This window comes from Chenopodium quinoa, unplaced genomic scaffold, assembly GCF_001683475.1.
Source record: "Chenopodium quinoa cultivar QQ74 unplaced genomic scaffold, ASM168347v1, whole genome shotgun sequence".
NCBI lineage: Eukaryota > Viridiplantae > Streptophyta > Magnoliopsida > Caryophyllales > Amaranthaceae > Chenopodium > Chenopodium quinoa.
The window spans coordinates 4,357,995-4,382,785 of NW_018743920.1; the positions used below are offsets into that span (position 1 = coordinate 4,357,995).

Below are 24,791 nucleotides of genomic sequence, written 5' to 3' on the forward strand. Positions count from 1 at the left end.
TGGGGGTCGATAGGTGTTTTGTGTTTGCACGAGCTTAAACCAACAGCATAGCACAAGCATGCAAATGACATAACCTAATAACGTTTATATCCCTTGTTTCAATTCACTTACAAAATTCAAGTAGTTATCATGTGAATTATCAACAACAACGAGAATCATCATACGTAATTATAGGTTAAATTGTTAATATAGCATGATATACACCAATGGATGGTAGTTGTTTTTGCATTTAGTGAGAGAAGTTGAGCAAATAGCTTGTATGATTCTTAATATAGTGATTAAACAATATAGACCGTGTAGAGAATTTCGTTTTGAGAGTCAAATTTTTAAATTTAAAACATAAATATGCTAAACCATGTATAAAATATTTCAAAAATTATGTGATAATGAAATAGTATTTTTGAATTTAGTATATGATTCTAGTTTGTGCTTAAAAAAGAGTATTTTTGTCTATCCAAAAATATAATCATTGTTGATAGATCATAATTTTAACTAGTTGTTTGTCTACTTCCAAGCACTAAAATCCTTTTGAATGTCCTCCCTAGTAATAAGAATATTAAAAAAAATAATAATAAATAAAAAAAAAATCTCATTAGTTTTATTGTATGGTATAAATAGTTGGGTCCTAAAACCAAGAAAAATCAAGCACATGACAATTGATCAATAGGCTAGATCCTAGATAAAAAAACAAGAAATCACATCTCTTTCTTCTAAGTAAATTATGGCATAAAAAGTCATAAGACAAATTGAATGAATCACGACAAGCCATGTTTAAGAATGAATTATTGAACGAATGGTAACACTAAAAATAAGTTTCAAAAGCTATTAGTACATGTAATAACCAAAATTTTTCATTTGGGACTAAGTTTGGCAAAAATACTAAGTTTGGTCTAAAATCAACACCCTTTCACTATTTCAACCATATATTAAGATCTAGAAATGATATTGGCTCGATTCTGATTGGGTTGGAAAGTAGACTTCCAGAGCTTTCCAACGATATATTATTTGTATTAATCTGAGTTTGAGATCAAAAGTTATGATAAAAACAAAAAACGCAAATAAACTGGAGAATTCTGGGGGGAAACGCCTAGAATTTTCGAATCTCATAGGGACTTTTGAAAATTCTAGGCGTTTTATCCCTAGATAGAGTTTTGAAAAAATTAGGCGTTTGGCCTCCACCCCAAAGAAAATGACTTTAATTCCGGCGATGTGTCCGATGACCTTGCCCTTGGTTGGTGGTGATTTGTTGGGAGGAGAGAATGTTAGATTGAGTTAGAGGCTAGGGAAGAAAAACATGGAATACACTCGAGAGTATGTTTGTCCATTCATGTTTAAATGTGAGCGTTACCTGGTAAAATAAGGGCGTCGTTTAGCTTGTCATTTTTTTAACAAAATGTACAAAGTAGTATTTTTTTTTTTGAAACCAATGTACAAAGTACTCCTAATTTTTTTTGGAAACATTGACAAGAATAATCCCAATTTTGCCTCATTCGCGTAAAATAATTCCAACTTTGGATTATTTTTTAATAATCCGAACCTTTACATGAATTTGTTTTCAATGGTCCCAACCGGCAATCTAACCTATTATAACAAATTATTTGACACGTATCAGCATATGATTTGGTAAAAAAATTAAAAATAAAAATTTAAATATTAAAAAATTAAAACAAATTTAAGATTTGTTTTCAGAAAAATAAAAAATAATTATTTAATTAAATTAAAACCACCATACCAGCGCCCTGCCCAGCCCAGATCGCCGCCCAACCCAGGTCTCCGTCCAGCCAGGCCGCCGTCCAGACCTCATTCCCGCGCCGACGACACCACCTCTTTTCCCTTCCCCCATCCCGACAGCCCCACCGATCCCTTCCTCGAATCCACTTCGCCAATTCTCCATCAACCAAAGAACCCACCCACAACCCTCAGTCTTCTTGCGAAACGCGACCCTTGTCGGAATCTTACTCAAACCCCCCATCCCTTTCCGATTTCGTGGTTGCAGAAGGGGGTTGTGAGTGGGAGTTAATTATTTGCAACAAGGGTTTGCGGGGAAAGCGAGAGGTTAGGGTTGCATTAAAGAGTCGCTGCGGTGATGGGGGACGCCCGGGAGGAGTTTAGGCGGCACAGGGGCGGGCGATGATCTGGGCTAGGCAGGCTAGGTTAGGGCGGGCGCGCGGTGGAGGTCGAGGGTAGGGAAGGTGGCTGGTGGTGGGTTTCTTAAAATAATTAGTTTTTAATTATTTTTCAAATTGTTAGTTTTAAAATAATTAGTTAATTATTAATTAGTGGGATGATTCTTGTCAACTTTTCCTTTTTTTTTTTTTTTTTTTCTAAGTAGCAGTATATAATTTCTTCTTGGTAACCCTAATTTCTAATTTTCATTAAAAAAAATTACTTTGACAATTATACCCTTTTCTAATTTTCGTATTTTCATCCGTTCTTCCTTCTTACCCCTTAACCTCAAACTACTACAGCAAACGCTGCTCTCCTCACTCACCCCAGGAAGTTGCTCACTGCCGTCCCGCCTCTGCTCAGCCGCGCACCGCAGTCCTGCACCCTCCGCCCTCCGTCAGTTCGTCCGATCGTCTAGTCGTCCACCTTTCAAATTCAGGTAATTCATTACTCATGTTTAAATTAGTTATTCTCCATGAGTTGTTGGGTTGATTTTGTGCTTAAATTAATTGTTTTTGTTATTTAATTTATCAAATTGGTGTTGCTTCAAATTGATGATTTGTTATATATTCTACACAATCAGGGTTTCAAATTCATGGGAAAGTTGTATAATTTGACATTTCTGATTTTTTAGTTAGAAATTGATACTTCGTATTATATTGGGCATTGTACTTGTATTTGGAGGCTGGAAAATAAGTTAATTTGGTATTGAACATGATTGTTCTATACTTATTGATAATTCATCACTTAAATTTTATGCAAGGGAGTGATGTTAGAGGTAGGAAGATTAAGTATTGGGTTATAATTTGAATGAGTTTAGCTTAAATATGGCAATTTTGCAGCAGTTTGATGTTTTTCTGGTTGAAATTTTCTTTGCTCATAAAGTGTTTGTTAAAATGTTAAATTAAACATTTTGATTTTTTTTTTTAATTTTTTTTTGTTTCTTTTCAATTTGTAATTGCACTTGTAATCCTAAAACTTTAATCTTTTCATCTATTTTAGGTGTGCTTATGGGGAATCCAAAGACCAAGAAAAATTCCCAAGGTAAACCAGAGGATGTAGGAAGCATCCAATCAGATGTTGCATCATTTGCGTCTTCTCTCGGTCTTGCATCTTCTCTGCCCTCGTCTGGCTTCAATGATTCTGATTTCAGACCCAAGAAAAAGAAACCCGAAGAAACAAAGAGTTCGTCTAAAACTAAAAGCCCCATGTCCCAAAAGCCACAAAACAAGAATCCCAATACACAAAAACCCCAAAATCAAAAGCACCAAAACAAGAATCTCAATGCCCAAAAACCTAATTTCAATAATGACCCGAAAAGTAGAAAATTTAACAAGAATGACAATGTTTCCGCTAATAATAATAATATTAGTAATAATTATCAGAAATCTTTTGACAAGTTTAAGAATCTCCCAAAACTTCCGTTGGTGAAAGCAAGTGCATTGGAGACATGGCATGTGGACCAAGGGGAACTGGAGGAGAAGGTGATGGGTGGAGCAGAGAAAAAGAGGGTGGAAATGGGAAATGCTGAGGAGTGGAAGAGTCTGGTGGCAAATAAGAAGGAACTTGGAGAGAGGTTATTGGCACAATATACTTTGGATTATGAGGCTTCTAGGGGTCAAAATGGAGATATAAAAATGCTTATTGCCACACAAAGGTCTGGAACTGCTACTGATAAGGTTTCGGCTTATTCGGTTTTAATTGGTGATAACCCGATTGCCAATATGCGAGCACTTGATGCACTTCTAGGTAATTTTTTTGTTCACTACATGCTGCCTTTATATACTGTATTAATTTCTTCTTTGAACTTTTTGCTCAGTAGTCATATTTGGATTTTTGGTAGTTTGGTGTGGTCCATTGAGTAGCATGATGCTTTCTTGCTTTATTTTTTTATAAGTATAAACTACATTTTCAAGGAGAATGGTGTTCTAATGCATTGTTGCTTCCAATTTTAACCGGTTCATATATACTGGTGTTTTTCTCCGTTGCAGCAATGGTGACATCGAAAGTTGGGAAGCGTCATGCACTTTCAGGCTTTGAAGCTCTTAAAGAGCTGTTTATACAAAGGTCTAAGTCTGTTCTTTGGTGTCCTGAATCTTCTTTAATTTCCAAATATGTCATACTTGATGGAGCTGCTCAACTAGAAAGTGGTTGATAATTGATTTTACATATAATCATGTTTTTGGAGTAATTCACAACCTTCAACCGTTCAACTTTATCAAAATTTTGAAGACCTGATCTGGACCCTTCTGAACTTTTTAGCCCTACTTTGTATTATGCGAACTTATTTAATTTCAAAGGGAAAATTAACTAAATGGCCCTTAGCTGAACTATTATGAACTTATCAGCTCTTATTCTAAATTTAATAGACCTGGAACCTTCTATTTTATGGTGAAATAAACAGGGCCTTAGATGATGTTATGAGGAATCAATGAAACATAAAATTCCATCTCATGGCTTGACCATAGAAAATAAATCACTTGAACGGAACAAGTTACTCTTGTTATAACTCAAATTAAGTTACTGTTAAATTGTTGTGATTTGTTATACAAAGTGGAACTGTTCACTCTTCTTTCTGCTCTAGAGGCTGTGCTTATTTGACAGAGGGGGTCCCAGATGATTGACTTCTGATCTTAGTAGAGAAGAGTTGGGATACCTCTGGCAGGCTTTTATAGTTTTATCCACAACCTGTTTCTTGGTTCTTTCTTTGATACTTGTATATTATCCCATTGGGCTCAATGTCACTTTCCCTTGACACATGCTTATAGATTGTTGTTTTTAACATGGGTATGGAATTGCCTTCATTTATGTCAAGCTTCTGAAATCATTTTAAGTCTTATATGCTCAATGTAGTTGAAAACTCTTTATGTTGCAGTCTGTTGCCTGATCGTAAGTTGAAGACCCTTATACAGAGGCCCCTCAGCCATATTCCTGAAACAAAAGATGGTTATTCTCTTCTGCTGTTCTGGTATTGGGAGGAATGCTTGAAGTCAAGGTATCTTGTCTATTGCTTAGTTATGATTGGTTTAGAGAAAATTTTAGATGATATATGTATAGTTTTAGTAAGATGAGAAAATTGGGACATGGTATACCTCAGTGATTTAACTGCTCTTCCATGGCCTAAACCTCAAACTCGAACAACTTGGCCTGAGCTTTAGCTCCTCTTATGACTTGTATCGTCATACATAGTCAATTCTACTCAACATATGTTCCTACTATAATGAATATGCAGCTGTAAAAATGTGTTGATTACAATATTGAATTGGTATATCTAGAAGTTGCTTATAACTTCTATAGATCACTATATTTCATTTTTTGTTTTAGATTACTTGAATGTTAATTTTTAATTATTCATAATTGACTTCCCTTTTTTTTTTTTTTGGGGGGGGGGGGATGGGAGGGATCCTCATTTTATTAGGATATATAATTACCAAGCTAAATTGAAAGATAACTCATGACTAAATACATATAACTATATAAGCTCTTATCATCAATCAAAACAACTTTAGGAAAATTACCATTATGTTTTAGGGCATTAATTTATAATGATTATCAGCGATAAACATGTTATCAAATTGACTTATTCTAGTTATCTAGTAGAATAAAAGACGGTCATCATTAGGGCTTGTTTGACATCGTTTTTTATTTTTAGTTTTCTGTTTTTTTGAAAAAAAAACCAAAAACAGGAAACAAGAAAAAGGTATTTCCACTTTTATATTGTCAGTTTTCAAAATTATCATGATTTTAATAAGTTTGACTAATTTTTTATTCATTGTATGACATATATCATATGATTTTTGAAAAACAAAAAACCAAAAAACAGAAAACCACTGTGATGCCAAACGAACCTTAATTAGCGATGGACTTATGGATCTATTATCTTATCCCCCCTCATCTTATGTTACCGCTATTCCTTTCATTGGTTTGTCATGCTAGGTATGAACGTTTTGTTGTTGCTCTTGAGGAGGCATCAAAAGACATGTTGCGTGTACTTAAAGACAAGGCATTGAAGGTCAGGGGTTTTAGTTGTTTCTGATTTTTTTTTTTTTAATTTTTTGTATCCGCGTTCTGTTATCTCCTATCACCTTTATTCCATTGGGACTCTTTACTATCAGATCATTGTTATCCAGATGTGTAGTATGTATAATCTCTATAATTTATTTGTTTTCTCTTATTTCATGTAGATAATGTATGCCCTGTTGCGGAGTAAATCAGAGCAAGAACGGAGGTTGCTAACTGCATTAGTCAACAAAGTAAGCCTGCAATAATATTATTTCTGATGAACCAAACTTCATTTCTCAATACTCATGTTGAGCTTAGAAGAACTATTATATACGAAGTATTTTTTTGACATCTTTTTCATTGATTTGATGATCTACAGCTAGGGGATCCTGACAGCAAGGCTGCATCAAATGCTGATTATTACTTGACTAACCTCTTGTCTGATCATCCAAACATGAAGGTAAAGCTGTTTATAATTTTTTTCTTACATGACTGGGCCTTGCTTCCCTTTTTCTATGAAAAGTGAATTTGCTGTTGGAAAAAGTATTGAGAACAAGCTTATCTTTGTTGTCCAAACTAAACAAACGTACAAGAAAATAGTTGGTAAGAACTTATTATATATATTTTAAATAAAGAGGAAAATACAAAAGGCTGAGAAAAGGATCATAGTCAAAGAAGAGTTGTTTATCGAGTCTCAAATGCTGAAGCCAGAACACCTAATGCGTACTTAGTACTTAAGTAGCTGTTCAGATAAAAACATTTCATGTAGTTTCTACTATTTTGCAATGCCCATGGTTCACCCTCTCCTTCCTTCCCCCTTTAACTTATCTCTTACTCGTGTTTCTATCATTTCTTATCTTAGGCCCGAGTGATTCTCTGCTTCCTATTTTGTGCTCTTATCATTTGATTGCTCTTAGAGGGTTTGATTTATCGCGTAATCTGCCTCTTCGTATTTGTAGCAGTAAGACTAAGGCCTCACAGATGTAACAGCCATACATATGTAATAAAACCCTTTCCCCACAGATTTCAGGCAGGACATCTAAGGCATAGGTTAATGGAAGGGGCGGGTACTATGGACTATGGTTGATGTTAAAATAGAATCCCAGTAAACCAACAATTTTGAAACTGCCAACCTGAAGTGTAGAGATATTGTATTTTTTATTCATATTTATGATTCTAGTACCATTAGCATGAGCAAATGACTTAAACTCATGTTCTCTAAATTGCATTTAGATTAGAGAAGATGTATTAGAAGATGGTTGTGAAAGTTGTGGCTTTAACACGCGTGGTCAATGGAGATGTTAATTTGAGTAAGCCTTGGTTCATCACCCAAAAACAGTGGGCCAATGTGGGTGTTTAATTTAGTATCACGTGTTTCTGATTCTGGCTAGCAAATCTCAGTTATTAAATGAGGACAAGTTTCTGCAGATCTATTGGTTAGCCTAATACTCTACTGGTGACAATATTTTTTTTAAACTGTTTCATGGTGTCAAGATGTCTGACAAGAATCTACATACTCGCAATTATCTACTTGTGTAGAAGTTCTACACTTCTTGAGACTTTTCTCTTGCATGTTTATGTATTGTTTAGGTCCATGAGATACTTAGTATGTAACTGAAATTGTTGTAATTGTGTTTGTAATTTACTTAATTGCTCATGCTATCTTTCAATTGACTTGTGAATTGCATCTTTTCTTTGCCTCACTAGATGCCTGAAAACTTATTTTCTCCTTGCAATTTCAGGCTGTGGTGATTGATGAAGTGGACTCATTTTTATTCCGCCCACACTTGGGGTTGCGTACCAAGTATCGTGCGGTATGTCTTCCACCTACTTGTTTGACTAAGTTTACCTGAAATCTAAACCTCTAGTGTGGTTTTTTTTTTTTTTTTTTTTTTTTTTTATTTTTTTTAACCATGATATCATAGAACATGAGCAGTCTGGTTTCTAATTTGTAATTTGAAGCTCTAAATAGTGAGGCTTTGGACTTACTAGATGTTAACACTTTAAAAATATGAATTGAGCTCTAAGTCTCTTGAGAATTGGTTGTACTATTTTTCCATTATGGGTCATTACCTTTATCAGTGCAAGTTATATTCAGCTAGAGGAGTTATAGCAGAAGAAGGAAGTTAATCTAATCCTTGTCTTCCCTTGTTTACAGGTTACTTTTCTGAGTAAAACCCGCCTAAGTCACAAGGGGGATGGGCCTAAGGTAGCAAAACGTTTGGTAGATGTGTACTTTGCACTATTTAAGGTAAACATTTGCTAACTATGTAATATTTTTCACCTTCTGCTATAGCAGTCTAGTTCCAATCTGCAAGATTGCACTTCTAAATGTTAATTATCTTGTAGTTCTTACTTAAATCCACCCCCCCACCCCCCAAAAAAAAAAAAAGCAAAAACAAAAAAAAACACTTCATGCTTTTATATTTATTAAATTGCGGATCTGGACTTTGAATTTCAGATACTGATCTCCGGGGCAGCAAATGGTCAAAAGAATGATGCAAGTAAAGAGACAAAAAAATCAACTAATGAGGACAATGAAGTGCATTCTTCAGATTCTCATGTGGAATTGGATTCACGGCTTTTATCTGTTCTTTTGACAGTAAGTATTTGAAAGAAATACCAGTGGCTGGCTACACAATGTTTACTTATATGTTTAAGCATTTTTATTATGGGCCTGCTTTCACTTTTTATTTCCCGGTATTTTGAGGGTCTATCTTATTCTTGAATCATTGAGTTAAAATTTCACTTGCAAGTCAGGAAAACATTGCTCATTAAACTGACTTCAATATTTTTATCATGTTTGTTGGGGGATATAAAATGCTGCAGGCTTCCCGCATTGGTTGTTCCCATGGTTGCAAACTGTGAAATTGATTGTTTCAGTGTCGATGCTTGAATGATGAGCATTTTCTGAGTAACTTATTGCACCTATTTCAGAGACTTTTAGGAGACTAAATATTACATATATCTTAGAGACTTGGAGTTCTTAATTGGTGGCTGGCATTGATATTCAGTTTATTCCTGGTTTGTGGAATTTGTGTCAATAGACCCACAGTTTTACTGTTCTCTGCTCAAGATCACAAATGCTTCTGCTTGATTATATCTTGTGTTTCTTTCTGTATCTAATTCTGGGAAGTTTTTGGACTTGCTCACTTGTTCACTAATGTCACACATTTTTTCTGCTCTTCTCAGGGAGTAAATAGGGCATTTCCATTTGTTTCTGGGGATGAAGTAGATGAAATTGTTGATGTCCAGACTCCAATGCTTTTCCGTCTCGTAAGTTCATAAATCCACTTATATGATATTTTAAAAATATCATTATCAATATATCATCTTGTGCTTGTCTTTTCATGATAGAAACATTTATAATTATGGTAGACTTTTAGCAATTTGAAATATTTGTGTCAAGAATTAAACATGTCACTACTTTGCAGGTTCATTCACAAAACTTCAATGTCAGTATCCAAGCATTAATGCTTCTGGATAAACTTTCTTCCAAGAATCAAGTTGTCAGTGATCGTTTTTATCGTGCTCTGTATGCAAAATTGTTACTTCCTGCAGCTCTTAATACCTCCAAGGTAGGTGGTCTCATACTTTTTTCTTAACTTTAATGCAAAACTGCTATTATACACCTGGATGGACCTAGAAGGATTGTCTTTTTTTTATCATATATGCCTCTGCAGCCTCGCTCTCTATTTAATTAACTTCTTGTGATCTGCTGTTTGAATGATGAGTAGAGACTACTGACAATTAACATCCGACTTTGAAAATTATCACGGGGCAAACAATTTTTGCAAATGTTAGGCAAAGTTCATTGGTCTGTAAATCAAGCAGAGTTTCCCTGTGGTATTGAGGTCTTCTATGATTTTGGTTAACTTTTGAACTGATAGCCTTGGTCTTTAGCTTGTCTTCTGAGTAGCCATGAGCTTCAGTTGGACATGATCTCACTCATTTATACTTTGGTTGAGCAGAAACCGAATTTTGTGAGCTGATTCGCTAAAAAGGGGAAAAAAAAACCCTTATGTAAGATGCCTTAGGTAGGCCATTTTGTTGAGAAAGGGAAATTTGCTTAGAGTGGACTGTGGTGGGATACAATTGCTAATTCAGTCTGGTTGCAGAGAATTTTACGCCTTTTTTAAGGTGTCAGTGAAATAATTTGGGGTTTAAGGGGAGGTGGAGGTAAAAAGTTTTCAAGAGAAGGCCTGGAGCTTTGCAGTGGCAAGGCTTATTGTATGAATTATGGTTTAAATTTTGTCATGGGCCCTTCTAAAGAATCTATTTAACTCATCAAGTTGTTTCAATAAATCAAAACTCTCAGTTTTTAGTGGAATCCTTGCTGTCTTGCTGTCAAATATTTGTTTTTCTGAAATCTCGAGTGCTTTCAAACACATCATCATAAGCCAAACCCAAGCTGGAAAATATGACCTAAATCCCAAGAAACTTCACAAGAACTTACATCCAATTGTAGTCAAAGACATGCTAAAGTTAAAAATTTCCTCGTAATACTGCATAAACTTCTTTTTTTAAAAAATAAAATAAAATTGTGGAGCTATGATCGTATTGGGTTGGGTTCAATTGGAAACAATCTAGTATAGACAATAGATGTGAGCTTCCGTAGGCATTGAGGAGATGCTGACAAACTCTAAAAAAGAAAATATTCAAGAGTAGTGAAAATGGAAACATGAGAATGGAAGAATGCAGCAGGCGATGATTAAATTGATTGTGAAAATCATTTTTAAGCTTTTTCAGTTTTTCAAAACCAACAATGCCTTTGAAACTGCGCTTGCCCTAGGAAGGGTTTTGGGAAGTTGGATGCATAAATCTTATCCCTAAAATAGCAAAGAGATTTCTTCAAGACCATTGATCCAAAGGCCACTGTGTGCTACTTTATGATGCTCATATGTAAGTAGTGCACAATTTAATGATACGACGAATTTCTTACTGCCAATGAAGATGGATAACTTTGTCTATGCATGTGCTTGCCAAATAGTGATGCCATAATGATTTGGGTGACGATACTTTTAGCAATGCATAGAGGTCTTGTTCCTCATAGTGCTCTTTGTGATTTTGAGATGTAGCCTTATATCTTATTTCGTTGTATCATCTCACAAGCATACTTATTGGATAGCCTCAGAATGTAGAAAACTTCATATAGTATTTATGTTACTCGAAGTGACTTTCTGTTTTTAATATGTATTACAGGCAGAAATGTTTATTGGACTACTACTAAGAGCTATGAAGAGTGATGTAAATTTAAAGCGTGTAGCTGCATTTTCAAAGCGTCTATTACAGGTTAGCTGTTAGTTTCACTGATTGTTTAATTTTTTCATTTGTCTCCTGTGAAGCTCCCTTTACGTTGAAACTTGAGTTTCTCCCACTCTGGTTCTGCTCAAAACCACATCCATATGGAGTTTCTCCAATACTCTTTCTCTCACTTTATCATCCTATGTCTGTTTGATGCGTTCAATGAATTTCTGAGTTGTGAGAGTCGCCTTGCACTGAATGCTTTTACTTGTCTGCTCAATAAGCAAAGGTTGATTCTTTTACTCCTCCTGCAGGTTTCACTTCAACAGCCACCTCAGTACGCTTGCGGATGCCTGTTTCTTCTCTCAGAAGTCCTCAAATCAAGGCCACCTATCTGGTAAGGATCAGATTTTGTGTCCTTATCCTGTTTTGTTTGTAGAATTTTGCATTTCTGAAGATCTAATTGAGATACTTGTGATGCAATCTGATGCAGGAATATGGCAATTCAAAACGAGGCAGTAGATGAAGACCTTGAACATTTTGAAGATGCTCCTGATGATACCGAAAATATACCTGGTACTGAAGCTAATTTGCCTAGCAGTAATGGTGGTGATGAACAGGGAAAGTCTGCCGAAAATGACATTGAAATGGACTCAGACCATGATTCCTCCGAAGACGAGGAAGTTTCTTTAGCATATTCTTCCGAAGATGTGTCAAATGAAGATGAAGATTTACTCATGAAAAAGAATGTTGAGAAACCCCAGGAATCTAGCTCTAGCAAGTTGTCTGAGAACAATGGAAACCAGCTTGAGTTCTTGACCAAGCAATTACTTCCTGGTGGATACGATCCTCGACATCGGGAGCCCTCTTTTTGGTATGTGTTTTGCAAATAATCTTATGCTTTTCTTACGCTTGCAATTATTGCTGGTGTATTCAATAACAATCTTTGTGATTGCTAGCAGTGAGCCAGTGAGTATTTCCGGTGTAGTTGAAAATGACAAGTACTTGTTACTTTGTTATGATGCTTTTTACTCTCTTTTTTTCTTTTTAATTATTGATTCATTGTCTTTCAATTCCATTCCTCCCACTATAATGCTGATGTAAACTTTTCTACAGCAATGCCGGCCATACTAGCTGGTGGGAGCTGACTGTACTGTCTTCTCACACTCACCCATCAGTTTCAACCATGGCGAGGACTCTTCTATCTGGAGCAACCATCGTCTACAATGGAAACCCATTGAATGATCTTGCTTTGACTGCTTTTCTGGACAAGTTCATGGAAAAGAAGCCTAAGCAAAGCACATGGCATGGTGGTTCTCAGATTGAACCTGCTAAGAAGGTCAGTGTTTTAAGTTGCACCTAAAACCTACTTTATCCTATTCTTGACTTGGTAGAGAGTTTGTTAGTTTTTTCATCACTTTTTTCATTTTTAGTTTAGCTACTTCATACTTTTCACTGAGTTTTAGTTTGCATTAATTTTTATGGAAGTTTGAGGTTTGGATGAAGTAGTGGTGAATTAATTGGTCTTCATTACTGATTATCGTGCAGCTCGACATGAACAAGCATGTAATTGGGCCTGAAATCCTTGCATTGGCTGAAGCCGACGTACCCCCAGAGGACGTAGTATTTCACAAGTTCTATGCAAACAAGATGACTGCTTCAACAAAACCGAAGAAGAAAAAGCAGAAGAAGGGGGCTGAAGAAGAGCAAGCAGCAGATTTATACGGTGGTGACGATAGTGACAATGACGAGATTGACAACTTACTGGATTCCAATGATCCTCCCTTGGAAGAAGATGGAGATTATGATTATGATGATTTAGACAGGATTGCCAATGAAGAAGATGATGATTTAATTGGTGATGTTAGTGAAAATGAGATGGACATGGACGATGGTGAAGCTGATGCCCATAGTTTGGACTCAGGTGATAGTGATGGTGTTAATGAAATAAGTGATTTAGACGATTTGAGTGATGATGATATCAAGATTGGTGACATGGACGATGTTAGTGATGATGAAGTTGGTCACGATGCACCTTTGTCGAAGAAGGGTAGGAAGAAGTCTTCAGCCTCTCCCTTTGCTAGCCTTGAAGAGTATGAGCATTTGCTGGATGGTGATGATTCAGGGGAGGAAAAATCAGACGAGGAAGATAAGGTCGAGAAGTCACCAAAGAAAAGAAAACATGCTCAGAGTGACGATAACAAGAAAGGTAGAAAAACAGAGAACAAGAGACACAAGAAAAAGAAGAGCAAAACCCATAAATAAGGTGCCAATTTTGATCTATTTAAAGCAATCTTGTAACTTTATCATATTAGATTTTTGAATTATTTGCCATGGGTATGAAAAATCAAATTTCAATTGAAAACCACCATCACAGCGGTAAAATTTTGTAACTTAAAGAGGTGAAATTACTGAAATTTCTGTAGGCTCAAAGTTCATCAATTGTATTAAAAAAAAATTAAAAAAAAAAAAAAAAGTTCATCAGTTGTTAAAGTAATTTTGTTCAAATATCAAGTTAATTTTAAGTTTTCACATTTTTTGGATTCTCAATTTCTTATGCATTTTTTTGTTCATATTAAAACTCAGAAGTAACACTCGTTGGTCATCATATTAATAAAACACACGAGTTATTAATTAGCACTTGGAAGACAGTAGATACTAATTACAATTTGCCTTTCATATGAAAATGGCATTTTAATTCTAGTTCAACAAAATGCCAAACACGCAACTGCTAACATTTGCCTGAGCCATAGTTGATCTAAACACACGGCAAAAGTTATTATTCTACCAGCTCCTACAAATCTAAAACTCCAAACTCATTACATCCTACTCGAATTCGTGCTGCTCTATGAAAATTTTAGGAGATAGCAACTTGAACAGTCTTAGGCTTAGAGGGTGGGATCTTCTGGACAGTGACAGTAAGAACTCCATTTTCGCATTTAGCCGAAATGGTAGAAGCATCAGCATCTTGAGGTAATCGGAACTTCCTCATCATCTTCTGCGGAAGACTTCTCTCGAGCTTGAGATATTTGCAACCTTCCTCTTCTCCATCTCCCCTCTTCCTCTTCCCATTTGCCTTGACCACTAGTATATTCTCATCCTCCAGTTGCACCTACATTACAAACATAACAACATCAGAACAATGCTTCGTAAATTGCAATAACGCCTCGAAAGTACTTTTCAACACGAATCGAATTTAACGATGTAGTTCGAGATCAGGGAGTACCTGAACATCAGACTTGGAGAGGCCGGGGACATCGACGTAGAAAACGTACTCCTTGGGGTTGGAAAGGATGTCAGCTAGAGGAGTAGTAGTCCTATCCTTAGCATTCATGTCTCCCTTTGTAAACTGGTTCAATATCTTAGACAAAAGGTCGTGATCATTCATCAAACTTCCAAAACCTCCCATTTCCTCAATTAGTGCCATAATTTCTGGTTACTCGAAAGAACCTGAAAAGCTGCTTCAAATTAAAAGTCACCACTTCAAAAATTAGCCAGCTTTTTCACTAAAATTTTAGTTAAATGTCATATAAGTTCGCTTAAATTTAATTTGACATTAGTATTTCAAATTACACTATCAACATGACAATAAAATTAATTATCGTAATTTTTCTTAATACAGCCTTATAACTGTACAAACAAATTACTAAGTTTGCCCCGAATACACATTATTAGTTCAATTCACACAATCAAAGCGACAATAGCTCACTAGGTAGAACCAATTGGTTATTGATGCAGTGGTGATTGAGACTACACTCGGTAAGGAAGACCGCGTGTTCGATCTCACGCAACAACAATCAGAAGGAGACTGGAACCTAACCACCTAAAACTGATCCCAAAATCCGGATTAGCCCAAAGGGTGAACCGGATGGAACAAAAAAAAAAAAAAAAAAAAAAATTTAGCTCACTAGGTACAAACAACAAAATCTCCAAAATCTATTACAAGTGTCTAGCACTATATAAACTGAAATAAATACTCCGTAACACAATTCAATTTTCAGCAATAACCCATTAAATAAAATTTAAAGCAGAGTACGAAACTCACTAAATACTCGAGAGACAAAAATCACAAGAACAAGTTCAGCTAAAAATAAAAGCATGATAATTATTTTTAACAATCAAACAATAATTAAGGTTTGATGATCATAAATTAATAAGATTAATGTTTGATTGAGAATAAAAGTGAAGAAATGATGGACTAACCTGTATGAGAAAGTTTGATTGAAATTGGTGTGGATAAAGTGAGATGCGCGTCAAAGAGTGAAGTTGAAGTGGAAATGGTGGAATTAAATAATTGGAAGAGAAAATTCTGGATATTTTTCCCAACATTTCTCCTTCTTTCTCGAAACATCTGGAACATTGTGGAGCTCATACGTGTCCCATGGAGTCTCGAGGTTTTGTTTTCCATATTACAATTTTATTTTATTTTTTTGGATTTAGAGTGAATTTGTACGGAATTTCATTATTTACTTGTAAAAAAAGAGGAAAGAGAAATAAATGGACCAATATAATCTAGCTAAATAGATTAATGTTGAATCCCGTCGCAAACCCCTTTTTTTTTTTTTATAATTTAAAGTTGAATTTGCATATTTGTCGAAACATAATTTTAACTATTAATATCTTGAATTAGAGATAAGTAAAAATTATGAAAAAAATGGATCTTGCTAACGAGCGTCCCGGGCGTTAGATAAGGAATAATTATATTGGTTAAAATAATATTAAGTTAGAAAAATATGATAAAATCACGTGTCGTTCGGTGTAATTAATGTTAATTTTATTCTAATATTTCTACTTTTAATTCTCTTATCTAACGCCTCAGGGACGCTCATTAGCTTTTGTCTAAAAAAATTTAATTTAGAAAAGTAGACATTATGACAAATCCAACAATATATTATGTGATCATATTTATATACTTTGTATTTTATATTGGTAAATTTTTTTTTTTTTTTTTTTTTGATAACATAATGAAATTCATAAAGAGTTGTACCTGGTAGTCGTTAAAAATCATATTCTATCCTACTCGGTATTCAATATAACCATAGTTAAGGCGCAATAAGTAAGAGTATTAGTTCCTTATAATTATATTTCGTATTCTGATGGAGTCACTTTTCAAATTCTGACGATCGATAATTGGATGCTAACAAAAAAATGCGTTTTGTCAAGTCGTGTAGGCAATTTTTCTTAAATCGAAACATTATGAATCATACATGACATTCATACTTTTATCAAAGTACGACTATTTATCATCTTATCTTTCTATCTGCTTTTAACTCATATTATCCTATCTTATTAAATTGAGAAATTATGAATCATACCTGACATGTTTTAAAACTACATCTAATACTTTCCTACACTTCATGCAATTTTGCATTGTTATTTTCATTACATTAAATACACATGCATTGAGCAAAATTAACATAAAAGAGGAACAAGAAGACATAATCAAGGGGTTGATAATTGATAAATTGACCATACGCAGAAGAAATTAAAATAGAAAACAGTAGGTTTTGATGAAGAGTGACTTGAGAATATCTTATTGGGTGTAGGCAATCCATGTGTAGAGAGATTGTGTCTCCTACCAAATTGAAAACTTTTATGCTAATCACCATCAACTTCATTCTAAAACATACCAACTTTATTCTACACCGTGCGGTATGGCTTAAGCATTGAGCTTCATGTGTGGACATAATGATATTCTGTATGTTAGGACACGGTCAAATAAGTATGTAGGGTTAGATTACGGTTGAATTATTTTAAATTCGATTTATGTCATTCGTGATAATATTTAAGGTATAAATCAGTCGATTTTGAAATTCTTGATGCCCAATTTTGGTTAAAATACTCTATCATGCCCCTCTTACATTAGAACCTATTAGAATGAGTAAAATTTAAACTACGATACCCTGTCATAGGATCAAATCAACCAAAAGTCAAAACTGATGTTATAGCTCATTATTGATTTATATGCACTCTATCGCATGATTGATTACATGGTCGTAGTTTATCAATTTGATTGGAATAGTTTTTGGGTCATTGGGGTCTAAAATGGGCCATGTCGAGTTTGACTCAAAACTCATTGAGTTGATGACCTATGGATAAACTCAAGTATCTAGTCTAGTTGCAAAACTTTGTTCAAACCTCATTTACTTTGATAGATTTTTTTTTTTTTTTTTGACAACCATTGATATTAGATTTTAAGTTGGGTCACTTGACATACTTAGTTAAGGTTGAAATATACGAATTAATTAATAATACTATCCTTTAATGAATTATTCAACTTATAATTCAAATGCCATTGATGAAAATGAAAACTAATTACAAGATTAGCAAACAAAGAAACCCAACATAGAAGTTGTAATTCCACATGCAAATATGCAATTTTTTTTTTTTTTTTTTGGTGAAGACATGCAAATATGCAATTTGACAATAAAATCTTTTTAGGGTACTAACTCTTTGGACCGGCATACTAGTGAACACTTGGTGGGCCGGGTGGTCGAAGAACAAAAGACTTTGGTAAAGCAAAACCCAACTCTACTCTGAATTTCTTGACCACCACCAAAATGCAAGTTGCAACCTCAATATAATTGTTAGATGTACGAGCACTTTCATTTGCTACATGATATATGATGCCATGATGGTACTCCCTCCGTTTTCTTTATAAGGTAAAGTTGGAATTTTACACTTATTATATGTCATCATTGACTTAATTTTTTTTACTAATATATAATAAATAAATATGATCATATAATATATTGTTGGATTTGTTATAATATCTACTTTTATAAATTAATTTTTACGTAATTTTTCCTAATCTCTAATTAAAGATATTAATGGTCAAAGTCGTGTCTCGACAAATGTGCAAATCCAACTCTAGCTTATGGAAAAAAAAAAACGGAGGGAGTAGTAATTAGTAAACCATTGTTTTGAGTGAGGAGGACTCTAATGAGATTTCGACCCATCACGAAAATTTTAGTACAATATTTACGAGTTAGACACTTGGTAGTGGGGAAGAGATAAGGGGATTTCCATTGTTTAACCATACTTGTAAGGTTGGTATGCCAATTCTAGCTTAACATAACCATTTCTTTGTACGTATTTATTTGTTGAATGCACAAGAGCATGTTTAATAATTTGTACATCGTACGCATATATTACTCAATTACATATTGATCAAGCATATTCAAAGGCTATGTTCTCATAAAGAATTGCCAAAGGCGGTAATTGGTTTCCTTTTTTTTTGGTGGTGAGACGGGAGGAACTCAGGGAAGGATGGAGGATAATTTGAGGATCATAAACGTACAACAATTCAATTTATGCATCTCTACATCTACAAACTAAGTTATACGACCTGCCCATCATTATTTGAAATGGAAATTTAGATAATAATTCGATCGCCTCTATTTTTTTTTTTTTTTTTTGAGACTATCATCGTCCAAACTAGATGGGCATTTAGAAATGGAGAGAGTATAACTTTAACATAAGCGGCTTTAGAACGTTATAAAGGGGCAAAAGACCTTAAGTAAACTCAATTATGATGAAATTCTTACCATAATTTGAGACTCGATTACTAAAGATTCCTTAGGTAGCAACTAGACTAGCAAGAGTAGCAACGATGGACCTAACACCTAATCACATGGTTGTGATAGACCAAAAATAACTGCTTGGATGGTTATATACACCTACCTTTTAGCATTTCCACAATTTTATATAATTTTAATATATACCGATTTCTTAGTATTGACAGAAAACTGTATTATTTTCTCTTGACTAATTAGTCTAGATATTCAAAACCACTAGGAATCCAATCATTTAGATTTGCGACCTTCAGGCATCACCTGCGTTCTGACTATTATATCATTATCTCCTATGTTAATACGTGCAACAATTTAACCTTTTGCATCGTTCATATAATACGTTATTAACTTTAATAAAATTCCATTATTAGAATTTAAATAACAAATGTCACTAATTTAAATTAATGGGTTAATCTCAATGCATAATTTCACAATTAATTTTTTTATTTTATAACCTTATCTAATATATAACTATGTATTTGAACATTTTAAAAATGTACATTAGTAAATGTAAAAATCAAAATATAGCAAAGATTGAGATGAAATAGCATTATTGGATGTACAATACTCACTCGTATCATGTATGTGGTTATATATTATACGAGTAAATCTATTGATACGGTTATACAATAAAAATTGTCACGATCAATCGGTCATAAATAAAAACCTAGTTCGTGGCTATCAAACTCGAGTGCATACGTAGACGACGGGGTGTGACCACTAGCAAAGTAGCAAACATTCAAGTAGCAAACATCAAGTGATGGGGAGAGTAAAGAAGAAAGAGCCATTAGAGAAGAATGTAGTTGTACACTTGTACTGTCTGATCATGTCTTGACTCACTCTTCAAGTCGTTATAAAGCCCTCAAGATCAGTCATCACCTTTGCAAATTAACGGAGTACAGATAAACAGTGATAAATTGAGAGATTGAGATGTTACATGCGATAATGTTGTGGATATTTTCCATCACCATGCATTAGAAAGAAACAGTGTAGATCATTCTAACGTAGGATTATTATTGGCTATATGTTTAAGAAGAGAATTGAATGAGCTGAGAGAGGGCTCCCCGAATATTCACTTCATGCATTATGTGATTTGTGACATTTGTCACACGTTACAAGTTTGCGGGGATGAAAATCCACTGTACCACTTTGTACGTGCCTCAGGTCGTAACATGATATTGATTTTGATTGGTTGTTTTATTAAGTGTAAAATTATGTGGTGGGATATGCCGTGTGGCTGTTATCTACTAATAAAATTGAGTGGCATATATATTAGTGGGAATTAAGCTTTGATAAAGTTAATTATTTTCTCATTGAATATAATTGCTTATGTAACGTGTTTGACCGTTTGAGAAACCCGAATTTAACAAAGAATTTTAGAGAACGAAATTGTACATATATGATTGAGTAATTCTTCCTTTTATTATGTCTACTTTTTGGAAAGATATGTCGTGTACGTAAAAAAAATAAAAAATAAAATAAAATAAAAAAGAGTAAAACTCAGTATATGTATAGGCACGTATCATTTAGTTTTTAATTTAAGTCATAAAAACTATATGAAAAATAAGCAAACCATAATCTAAATTGATAATGCACTATATTCCATATGTTTTCGTTATGAAAAATTTATAAGTTTTTATTTACATTTCTATAAATTATTAGCTTAATTTAAATGGTTCTCTTCAAAAATGAAAAATTACCTATGGCCTATATATTCTCATATCATACTTGTATTTATTTCAATACTTGTACATCTGTATCAATAACATTTGGACCGTACAACTTAAATGATTCTTAAAAGAAAATTTTATATAATCAAATGAATCAGATTAATTATTTATACTACATATCAAAAAAGAGGTAGAATAATCATAATCATTTAATCTGTTGAATACAATTTTATTTATTAGCTAGTTTGCTCCCCCTTTTTCAATTTGGATAGAGCCCATATATAGAGGGCAGGGGGAAACAGTATAATGTCATTCAATGTCATGTGGTTGAGAAACATGATGAATAATTAGTAATACTAATTACTTTATATGTTAATTATTATGTGGATTAGTATCTTACTTTAAGTAAGGTTCTATATGTACTTATTTGTTCTAAACAATCACATAATAATGTCGCTTTAGTTTACCCTATATATAGTAACAACTCTCGATGTGCATCGACATCAATAGTCAAATTGAATGTACAATTTAAACGGATTAACATGACTATTATATCCAAACAAAGATTGTAGCTTGTGGCTCAATTTACTCGAATTAGGCATGTTGATGATGGATGATCACATAAACAAAGGCCTTAAAATTTGTAATTATATGTCATTTGACATAATACATTTGCGTCTCTTTGACACTTTAATAACTATTGATGCAATTATATTTTGCTTGCCAATGCGTCTCAAAGTAAGGTACAAGGTTTTGAAGCAAAATTATAAAGTTACTTAATTTGTACGTTTTTTGCACACCTATTGCTTGTCATTATGGAGCTAAATCTATCGGTATTAAGCATAATTTTGTATGAATCAGGTAATCTTCTGATTAATCATCCATAACTTTTTTTTTGTTTTTTTTTTTTTTAACATGCAAGGAGATTAGTTTTGCAATGTTGTGTATCACAAATTTGTAGCTATATAAAGCGCATTGTAAGTTTGTGACGCCAGGAATTGTCGCATCAGGGACAACTAGCAGGAGCACAATTTTTTTTGGTTTTCATCTGTATATTGAATTGACTTGAAGTATCATTTCTTGCATGTTACGATGATTAAGCTCACATCAAGAAAACGTACACTTGATGATAAATCATTTAGTAGAAGATTGATACTTGTAAATCATATTCACATTGAATAAAAAGGAATAATACTAATACAAAGAAGTACATAGTATATATATATATTTCGTTGATTAATTATGATGGGTTACTCCGATCCACCTTTTAATTATTGTTTTAAGATAAAACTATCCGGCTCTCCTCCAACACAAACTTCTATACATGTCAATTAAAGAATTATTACAAAATTTGACCAAAGTTTTTTTTTTTTTCTCATTATTATTTTGAGAAGAAGATGATCAACATATATGTGATATATGACTCCAAATACCAAAAGTCCAAAACATGTTTATCTTTTTCAAAGTAAAGATTTCCTAATTAATTCATGTAATAAGACGATCTTACAAGCAAGGTAAGACCACCGATGACCACGACTTTAGCATATTCTTCATAACCAATAATTATAATAACTAATAGGGCAAAATTGATAAATAAAAGGAAAAAAAAAGTTTTAAAAAGAATTTACAATTAGCATAATGCTGGTTTTTAATCTTTTCTTAATTACATACTTAGAGTCTTAGACTATTTATATTGTTAGTGACTTTCTTTATTAATTATCATCAAATCATCATTTTAATAGTCTAAGAATTATCAATCGTTCTTTACTAGTCACAATACTTATATATACTTCGTATATTATTTGTTAATTATTAAATGTGTTGTTGTCATGTGACCTCAGTTGAATACCCGACCTTAAACCGTCATACAAAGAGTACGTAACATAGAAATTAACGTGAATAGTTTTTTGTGGAGAGGTTGACCCATCGATGATTGTTTGAGTTGATTGTAACCAAATATCTAAAATAAAAGAAGTGCATGGTATATATGGAAGGGAAAATATGGGGTGTACCACAGCCAGCTAGGTGTACCGTATGTTAGTAATTCCATTGATGGGATCAGATCATGAGAAAGACAGATAGATGCATCACTACCATGAATTTATAATTGTACATTTTTTTGCTTTCTTACGTTTGACTTATTTATCTTAAAGTTATAAGGTCGTTTTCACTTAATTACACTTTTTCTCTTTTACAAAATTAATATTATAAAGAAAAACAATAATGCATGGCCAACTAAGGTTTTGAAGATTGAGTATCTAACTTAAGATTGGTGGACTGTATTAAGGATCTGACCTTGGTATCAAATTGATCCATGATGATTAGTTTCTTGTTATTGCGAATTAATAATAATAATATTAACACAAATTCTTATATGTAACTAGTTAATAATAATAATAATAATAATAATAATAATAATAATAATAATAATAATAATAATAATAATAATAATAATAATAATAATAATAATAATAATGTTAGTGTTATCTAGCTGTTGAGAATGATGTATAAGATCCTGTAAATAAGTTAAATAGATATATGAACATGGGAATATGATTGTTTTATTAAATAATGTAAAAAAAATAGAACAATTCTAATTATTTGAGTAAGAATGATAAATGAGATCCTGTAAGTAAGTTTTATACAAATATGAACATGGGAATGTGATTGTTCTTTTAAATAATGTTAAAATTTAGAGCAACTTTAATTATTTTAAATGATGTGATTTACTTGTATTTCGTAGCTTCCTATCCACCACAAAACTTGATTAATAAAACTTATTACAACGAAACTTTAATTTCAGCCAAGCAATATAATTAATCTTAGATGCAATATGCAAATTCCAAATCCATTCCAATGACTTAGTAGAATAACAAATAATAGATCAGCATTATGACGAACCAAATGTACCCCAATTAATAGGGCACGCAATCAGGCATTGGTATTAAGACAATGAAATTCCTTGTATATATGCACATTTTAGACGTTAAAGGAATATGCCTTAAGCGAAACAATGGTCATTATTAGTGCATGTACTTTCGAGGTTCCTTAGTTCTTCCCAAATACTAAGTTAGTGTTTTATTCATCTTATTTTCACTTATTTTAGGAAAAATCAATTATGATAAGAGTTGCTAAGTTTAAATAAGTAATCATATGATAAAAATTACTCTTTTTTATTTATTTAATTACAACTAATATAAGCTCTAATAAGTATAGATTCATTGAAATAATAAGTCCAAGTAATAAATTATGATAAGTTATCCTCAAAAAAAATATACGAGTAAAATTATGATAAGTTCAATAAAGTTCATTTGAGTTCAGATAAATTCATATTAATGATAAAGTAAATAAAAACGCACCATAAGAAAATTGAATAAAATTTGTAAATTTTGTAAGCAAGTCATTAGGATTAAATTTTGAGAAAAGAGCTAAGATACAATGAATATGCTTATAAACAATTAACCTAGTTATTTTCAAGATTCAATTAATTTGGTTATATATTTCAAAACATCTCATCTATATACTCACATTCTCAAACCCTATCCCTCAATTCAGCTTAATTAGGTTATAAATTTGATTCCAATCAGCATCGAATCATGGATTTTAGTACCACACCCACAAAATATGGATCATGTACAATACATTGCATATGATTATATGAACTGTGAAGTAACATACTACTGTCAATTTCTTTCCTAACTAGAATTTATTCTTAGACGAGATCGTTTCACACTTTCACATCCATTTATCACAACAAGATAACCAAAAGAGTAACAAATTACGCCTAAAACAATAAAAACAAGTATCATAAATCATAATCCCCTCAAAGATTTAGCCCAACAAGTACCAGCTGGGTGTATCCTGTAGGTCCCCCCTTAAGTATCCAGCTAAAATCCCAACACACATCCCTTTATTGGGTCCACATTTTCATATTCAACAAATAATAATAAAAAAAAAATTATAAAATAATAAATAAATAAAATTAAAAAATTCACATTCTATATATACCCATCTACAACTTTACTTCTTCTTACATTCTCATTTTCACACAATTCTCATATTCCAACTTCCTCTATTCTCTCCATACATTCTCTGATCCCCGCTCTCCAAAATATCAGAAACGGCCCTTAAGAAC

General features: G+C 33.1%; 2 protein-coding genes across 4 annotated transcripts; one reads left to right on the forward strand and one right to left on the reverse strand.

Annotated features, from left to right (window-relative positions):
• The first annotated feature begins 1,054 nt into the window (after positions 1-1,054).
• Positions 1,055-13,944, forward strand: LOC110688042 (CCAAT/enhancer-binding protein zeta-like). 2 transcript variants are annotated; one of them, XM_021864712.1, is made up of 18 exons: positions 1,055-2,202; positions 2,469-2,605; positions 3,169-3,915; positions 4,158-4,233; positions 5,042-5,161; positions 6,103-6,178; positions 6,351-6,419; positions 6,548-6,628; positions 7,911-7,982; positions 8,327-8,419; positions 8,630-8,770; positions 9,361-9,444; positions 9,603-9,746; positions 11,371-11,460; positions 11,727-11,809; positions 11,906-12,286; positions 12,529-12,751; positions 12,961-13,944. In XM_021864712.1, the coding sequence occupies exons 3-18, from the start codon at positions 3,177-3,179 to the stop codon at positions 13,675-13,677; spliced, it is 3,189 nt and encodes a 1,062-aa protein (XP_021720404.1). In that variant the 5' UTR covers positions 1,055-2,202; positions 2,469-2,605; positions 3,169-3,176; the 3' UTR covers positions 13,678-13,944. The 2 variants fall into 2 exon arrangements, with proteins under 2 accessions (XP_021720404.1, XP_021720403.1); XM_021864711.1 differs by having other exon boundaries at positions 1,055-2,605.
• A 78-nt stretch (positions 13,945-14,022) lies between these two features.
• On the reverse strand, positions 14,023-15,746 carry LOC110688044 (17.4 kDa class III heat shock protein-like). Of its 2 annotated transcripts, none has more exons than XM_021864714.1 (3): positions 15,616-15,746; positions 14,639-14,870; positions 14,023-14,524 (listed from the first exon to the last, which is right to left on the reverse strand). In XM_021864714.1, the coding sequence occupies exons 2-3, from the start codon at positions 14,837-14,839 to the stop codon at positions 14,270-14,272; spliced, it is 456 nt and encodes a 151-aa protein (XP_021720406.1). In that variant the 5' UTR covers positions 14,840-14,870; positions 15,616-15,746; the 3' UTR covers positions 14,023-14,269. The 2 variants fall into 2 exon arrangements, with proteins under 2 accessions (XP_021720406.1, XP_021720407.1); XM_021864715.1 differs by having other exon boundaries at positions 14,639-14,862; positions 15,616-15,743.
• Between the last annotated feature and the right edge of the window lie 9,045 nt (positions 15,747-24,791).

Coding starts and splice junctions, on each gene's coding strand:
- LOC110688042 (XM_021864711.1), top strand. CDS start 3,177: ATGGGGAATCCAAAGACCAAGAAAAATTCCCAAGGTAAACCAGAGGAT. Junction 6,179..6,350: donor TTAAAGACAAGGCATTGAAG/GTCAGGGGTTTT, acceptor TATTTCATGTAG/ATAATGTATGCCCTGTTGCG. Junction 11,461..11,726: donor TTTCAAAGCGTCTATTACAG/GTTAGCTGTTAG, acceptor CTCCTCCTGCAG/GTTTCACTTCAACAGCCACC.
- LOC110688044 (XM_021864714.1), bottom strand. CDS start 14,839: ATGGCACTAATTGAGGAAATGGGAGGTTTTGGAAGTTTGATGAATGAT. Junction 14,525..14,638: donor TCTCCAAGTCTGATGTTCAG/GTACTCCCTGAT, acceptor TTTGTAATGTAG/GTGCAACTGGAGGATGAGAA.